The 6,819-nt window shown below is 37.0% G+C and overlaps 1 protein-coding gene across 2 annotated transcripts; it reads left to right on the forward strand.

Annotated features, from left to right (window-relative positions):
* The first annotated feature begins 394 nt into the window (after window positions 1–394).
* LOC132174952 (protein GRAVITROPIC IN THE LIGHT 1) lies at window positions 395–6,277 on the forward strand. Of its 2 annotated transcripts, none has more exons than XM_059586718.1 (3): window positions 395–670; window positions 1,179–1,307; window positions 4,482–6,277. In XM_059586718.1, exon 3 carries the CDS (start codon window positions 4,482–4,484, stop codon window positions 5,841–5,843), a length of 1,362 nt encoding a protein of 453 aa, XP_059442701.1. In that variant the 5' UTR covers window positions 395–670; window positions 1,179–1,307; the 3' UTR covers window positions 5,844–6,277. The 2 variants fall into 2 exon arrangements, with proteins under 2 accessions (XP_059442701.1, XP_059442702.1); XM_059586719.1 differs by having other exon boundaries at window positions 395–582.
* The last annotated feature ends 542 nt before the right edge of the window (window positions 6,278–6,819 follow it).

Consider the following 6,819-nt stretch of genomic DNA (forward strand, 5'->3'; position numbering starts at 1 on the left):
TTGTGATAGCTACGAGCCGACGAATTGTACCCCTTCAGTGGCCATGGGTCCCGCACTCACGCCGGTCGCCACGTTCCGAACATGGGCATCACTTACACGAATTTAAGATCTAAGCCTTCACATACAACCTAATTTTTTTTATGACAAATTCACACCGTCCGTTTCCAATGTCCGGTCCACCTTGCGCCCTACGAAAGATCAAGCGAACATACACCTCAGATTTTCATCCAAATTACCCAAACCACCCTTTCCCCACCTCAAGATCCCCACCCACCCTCCTCCAACAACTGTCACGTAATATTAGCAAAACCCAGTGGCATTACGGTAACAATGAAAAGCCACACAGAAAGCAACCCATGCTAAAGAGTTCCTTTAAATTCCCAATACTTCTCCTGCCTGACATTTCCCAAATCCTTGTCCTTTTTCGTCTTTCCACACACTGTCTCCTCTCGCTTGTCTCAAATCTTCTTGCTCTGTTTCTCTTCCCTCTCTGAAAGGTCAAGAGAATTAGAGAAACCCCTTCAATCTCTGCCCCAAAAGCCAAATCTCCCACAACCAAATAGAAAACTCTTAGCATTTAAGGTACGGAAGATAGGCGAAAGGGTTTCTTTTAATTCTACAATAAAGTTCCTTCTCAGGGTAACGTAAGGTTTAGAAGTCAGGAAACTTCGTAAGAAACTTCATTTAATATGATGTTTATTTATTTGTTTTCTTCATTATTTTCATTCCATGATTGAATTATATTCCGTTATTTATTTCCCGTTTTAACCAAAGAAGGCTTGTACTCTGTTAAATCAATCGTATTAATTGTAAATACATACAGATTTTTCCAAGTAGAAAATCCGAGTATATAAGGGGGTTTTCGTAGGGTTTTAGGGTCGATTTTCTTTTGAAGCAAAGGTTAGTCCATTAACGCGTTTTCCTTCATTGTTCTTCATTATTTTTGTGAGAAGTCAGAACGATATATATTTCTTCACGCTTCTTTCGATATTGACCCCAGAAAAAACAAAAAAGATAAGAAATTTTCTTTCTTTGTGCTCTGTTTCTGGTTGTTTCCCTGTTTTCTGAAGTACTTTTGATTCTGTTTTGGGGTTTTGTGATCATTGTTTTTGGTTTAATCGTTTGGGTTGTTTTTTGTTGCTGTTTTTGACGTTTTTGTCGTTTGGGTTTGGTTTCAGGCAGGTCGCCGATCGAGGATCGTTGTGGGGGTGTTATCGTATCGCTCTGTTTTCTTCAGATTTACGTTGCTATGAAGAGAAGTTGATACGAATTTTTGTCTTCGCGCGACATCTCGTGATATTTAAAAGGTACGGTAAATCTAGCGAGATTTTATAGCAGTGGTGTGATTGGTCAGTCAAAGTAGGCGTTATTGATATGATCATTTCTGCTTTTATTTTATGTTTATCTGTGGTGAAATTTCTATCCGGTGCTTTGCATGCCATTCTTTATACGGTGGGTGCTTGCTATGATGGGACCATTTCTGAATGAAAGTGATTGATCGACGTATGCTTCGTCTGATCATTCGGCTTCTTTGATGGAAATGTTTTTTTTTTCCCACCACATCTCGAAAAAGGGGTGGCTGCTTTTTTGCCATGTCAGGACTATATCATTAAAATGATGTCGGAAAAGTATAGTATTAAAACGTACAACTAACAAATTCATTGCTATCATTTATAGTCCGGTATATATTTGTTAATATGTTTTGGAAATTTTTTTTTTTTTTAAAAGAAAGTGTTCTCAAGTGATATAAAGGTGAACAATACTTTTTAATTTTGAGAATTGTTTTGTGGTGTGATTTATTTGTTAAAATAATAGGGACAACATTTTTTTTGCAACTGGGTCGGAAGAATTTTCTTTAATATAGTTTATAAAAGTGATATGTGTCATTGAACATGTGAGATGTACATGTTTTTTTAATAGCAAGGATTGCAAGGCTGACAAAATAGGTACCTGATATGACCCGTTTATCTTATGCATATTTTTTTATAATCAGGTTTATTTAGGTGTCATAAAGAATAATCGCATGTATAAGATAAATAAGTACTTGTTTATTTGCCAGGTACCTATTTTGCCGGCCCTCCATCAGGGACGAAGTTAGAATAAATTTTATTAAAAGCTCATGTGCATCTCGCATGTTATTAAAAAATGGGACACGTATCACTTTTATAAATTAGATTGAAGATAATTTTTTCAATCCAGTTTGGAAGAAAATTTTATCCAAATAATAATAAGTAAAAAAAAAAAAAAAAAAAACTAAGATAGGGTAGTAGCTAAATCATGACGTGGGAATGAATAAAATTACTAGAAAATAAACATAATCTGTGCAATGAATGCTGAAATTTACTATAAATTTATAATTTTGTAATATTTTATATTAATCATAAAGCATTCATTGTGGGTTTCGTACACTAAAAATCATAAGATTTTATTGATTAAATTACGTGCAAATTATAATGGTGATTGTTATTTGATGGTATTTTTATTTATTTATTTTTTTGATGTGATTTGAGTTTGAATTATTTGTTAATATTTTTATTTTTCTTTTCAAAAAAACAAAAAATTTACCGTACAAGCAATGGGAAACAGAGAATTTTTGTTGGTGCTCACACCTCTTTTAGATTTGTTTGTATGGTCAAATGTATGCTAGTGTGATGTGAATTTGGATATATTCGTGGTGAGCTAATTTCAGATGGTGTGACTCACGTGAGACCCACCATGTGAGAGGGGGGTGGGGTGTGGAAATATTAAAAAAGTAGAGCCCCTGGGTGATAATGATTCAGGAGGAGGGGGGGCTGGAGGTGGACGAGGATAAATATTGTTACTGGCGCGCCACGTGATTTTTACAATCTCATGATTGCCCGAATAAATCACCCAAATCACATATTCACTCTCGTGGGGTCCGATTGTCAATTGTAGAGTGCGCATAAGCGCATTCTTTGGGATCTGATATTTTTGGTCTTTTTTAAGTATGCAAAATCTAGAATCCTATGGGATGTAAAGCAGACAAACGTAACTATTTTTTTTTTTTCTTAATTTATTTTTGTCTATTAGATTTGGGCGGTGTGGGACAATCCTAATTCGATCTATTTAACTAGCGGGTCGAACTTGTCAATTCTAACTTGTTAATTTTGTGTTGAATTTGTGTCGAATTTGCGGGCTGTATAAAAAATTATTAGCCCCGAGTGTCGTTTGTCGACACATGAGTATAAGACTTGACCTGACCCGTTTAATTAAACTTGTTAAACTCATTAACCTTAACTTACTAATTGTTGTATTAAATTACATGTCGTATAAAAAATTGCCAACTCTAAATTAAATATATCATTATAGTCATTATCCAACAAAAGGCCAGGTACAAGGACATGGACATGTTTCTCGTGACCTAGTGTGTCAGTATTGCCGCGGCATAAAAGTTGATCGTTTTTAAAGGGGTAGTTCAATCAGCTAGAGACAATATTTTATAAAGTGAAAGTTACTAATTCGAATTTTTTCCAATCTTTCTCTTCTGCTTTGTGCGGATATGTCAAAAAAAATTTCTCGAGCATTCGAGGATGAAGGAGATAGTAGTGTCAAAGAAATTTATAGGTTAGGTAGGTCAACCTAAGATGAATATTGTAAATTAAATAAAAACATAAATATATGGGAAATGCTGTACAGCATCACCTGTTTTCTGACTTTGTGTTTTTTGTTCGCATGTATACGTTGGAATCCATTGGGTTTTGTTAGTTTTACTTTCCTCCAAAGATAATCTGACAAAACGAAGAGACCATTTTGACCGTTATAGAAACACTTTAGGATACCCTACAAGAGCCATTGGAGCATTTGACAGATGAGCAAAACGAAAAAACGTATTTGAAAAATAAAAAAAAATTCCTCCATGTCCCTTCGCATTAGCAGCAATTTATATGCTGTGGGGCTGCAGCTAGGCATTGTGAATCGAATCTTGCATGATTGGATCTAGGGGGGGGAGGGTGATATAGAGGATAGTGATGAAAAATAAAAAGAATAATTTTCTAACTTTGGCATTTCTCCAAATACTTTTTCTTTTTCCTTTTTTTATTTTTTTATTTTTTTTATGTATTTGTTTTCATTGTAGCTTTTGACTCTGCAGCAATGTGTATGCAAAAAGAAATTCCTGCTGATCACCTTCTTGTTCTACCTCATCATCTCTTCTGTTCTTTTTTTCCTTTTTTCCCGCGTTAAAATCTACTTTTTTTTCATTCTTTGAAAAGAAAGCAAATCGGAAACTCTTAAAGGTGAAAGAACATACAAAAAGAAATTCTATCCGCCATTGATGGCCTCGGTCTAAGTGCTAAAGCATATAGTGCTTTTCTCTTTTGTTCAACAAGCTCATCATCCTCCCAACTCTTTTTTGTACTCTGTTTTTCTTTATATATTGGGAACTCTGTATTTTCATTTGCTCAATCCCTCATCGGCATTGTCATCATAATCATCTTCATCTGTGATTTTTATTTCTGCAGATGGATTCCGTTAAACCGTCGGCGGTGCCGACTCCTGCTAAAAGTAGACTGGCGCGCACTTTTGCCAAGGTTCTTCACCTTCGGATGGCAACCGGAGTTGCTCCGGTCGATGGAAACCAGAAGGTGAAGTCCGAAGACAATGTTAGTGAAGATCTGAATGTTGTTGGTAAGGGTGGCATGTCTCTGTCTTTTGACAAGGATGAAGAGCTTGAAAATAAGGTTGCCTTGGAAGCTCTTCTTGCCAAACTGTTTGCTTGTGTTTCATCTGTTAAAGCCTCGTATGCTCAGTTACAGTACGCTCAATCTCCTTATGATGCTGATGGGATTCAAGCTGCTGATCAAATGGTGGTCTCAGAGTTGATGAGTTTGTCTGAATTGAAGCAGTGTTACTTGAAGAAACAGTTCGATCCTTCTCCAGAGACCGCGATGCTCTCGGCGGAAATTCAGGAGCAAAAGAGTGTGGTGAAAACGTATGAAATCATGAGGAAGAAGTTGGAATCTCAGTTAAGGCTCAAGGACTCTGAGCTCATATTTCTCAGAGAGAAATTGGAGGAAGAGAAGAAACAGAACAGGCTAATTGAGAAGAGATTGAACCAAAGTGGGCAATTACATGTCCTCGACAATCTTCACCATTCAGGCTTGTCTCCTAGCCATTTTGTTACAGTTCTTCGGCACGCGGTCAAGTCGATTCGAAGCTTTGTGAGGTTGATGGTGGAGGAAATGAAATATAATAGCTGGGATATTGATGCAGCGGCAAATGCAATTCAACCGAGTGTGGTTTATTGGAAAGATGATCACAAATGTTTCTCGTTTGAGTCCTACGTTTGTAGGCAAATGTTTGACGCTTTCAACTATCCAAACTTCTCTCTTTCTTTCCCAGATAAGAAGAAGATGGATCACCAACTGTTCTTCCGGCAATTCATGGAATTGAAATCCGTGAAACCGAAGGAATTTCTTGCTCAGAAGCCCAAATCAACGTTTGCAAAGTTTTGCCATGTCAAGTACTTGCGACTCCTTAATCCCAAGCTGGAATCCTCGCTTTTTGGTAATCTAACTCAGAGAAACACGGTGAACGCCGGTGAATTTCCGAGCTCTACATTCTTTTCTTCATTCACAGAAATGGCGAAGCGGGTTTGGCTCCTACACTGCCTGGCCTTTTCTTTTGATCCGGAGGCCTCCATCTTTCAAGTTAGCAAGGGTTCTAGATTCTCAGAAGTTTACATGGAAAGTGTCGCCGATGAAGTGTTCCTTTCGCCGGAATCCGACCATCAAGTGGCTTTCACGGTTGTCCCGGGCTTCAGGATTGATAAAACCGTCATACAGTGTCAGGTCTATCTCTCTCCATTCCAAACCAAACGATGAAGGTAGATCCGATCGAATAACGATCCACGGTAATTATCTATTCGAATTGTAAGCAATTGGATATGAGAAAACTCATAAAATATATCTATTTAGATAATTACCGAGAATTTCAATCCCAACCCGACAATGGGCACAGGGACGAATCATTGGAACAACTGGACCACACGAAACTTTGAACTGGAGGAGGGAAATGGCTTGCCAAGATGCTGCGTTTATTTGTCCATTTGTGGCCAGTTTGGAAAAGGAAAGCGCGTGGGGGATCTTTTACTATTTTGGCTGTCCAAAAACATCCCCTGCAATTTTGTTAATATTAGGCTTTGACAGGGATTGTCTAGCTGTTATGCATCATTAGCAAACATTGCATCAGGTAGTAATAATATATGTACATAATAATACATCCCAGTTTTTTAATAATGTTTTATATTTTTCTTCATTCTTCATATATATATATATATATATATATATGTTTGTAGATTTGGACGGTTTTGGGTGTGTTTTGTCACTTCATTTGCCTATTGCTCCAGAGGGGAAGGACGATTGAAGTGCGTGCAGCATAAATTTCTTTGACTTTTATTGCATGGTACACATGTATATACACATTGGGTTTGTAACTTTACAGCAACAAAGAAAAAAAGAAAAAGGTTTTTTGAAACTTACAGAAACTCTTTGGGGACCCATTGGTTCCTGCTTTATTCAATGTGGTCGGCAAAGGGGCGGGGCACATATGACAAATTTCTGCAGTGTTTTGGGAGGACGAGAGGTTCTTTTTAGGATTTGCGTACATGATTAAAGGTCCGTTGGGAGAAATATCTTGTAAATGCAATTTATGTGGAACACAACTTTTTTATACGGTAGACAAGGGATTGAGTAGATGCAATACATTTTAGGAAAAAAAAAAAAAAGAAATACTATGTCGGTCTAGGTGGTTACACCGACTTGTAATAAGTTTTTTTTTTTTTTTTTTAAAGCTCTAATA

The sequence above is a fragment of the Corylus avellana genome, chromosome ca3 (assembly GCF_901000735.1).
Source record: "Corylus avellana chromosome ca3, CavTom2PMs-1.0".
Taxonomy (NCBI): Eukaryota; Viridiplantae; Streptophyta; class Magnoliopsida; order Fagales; family Betulaceae; genus Corylus; species Corylus avellana.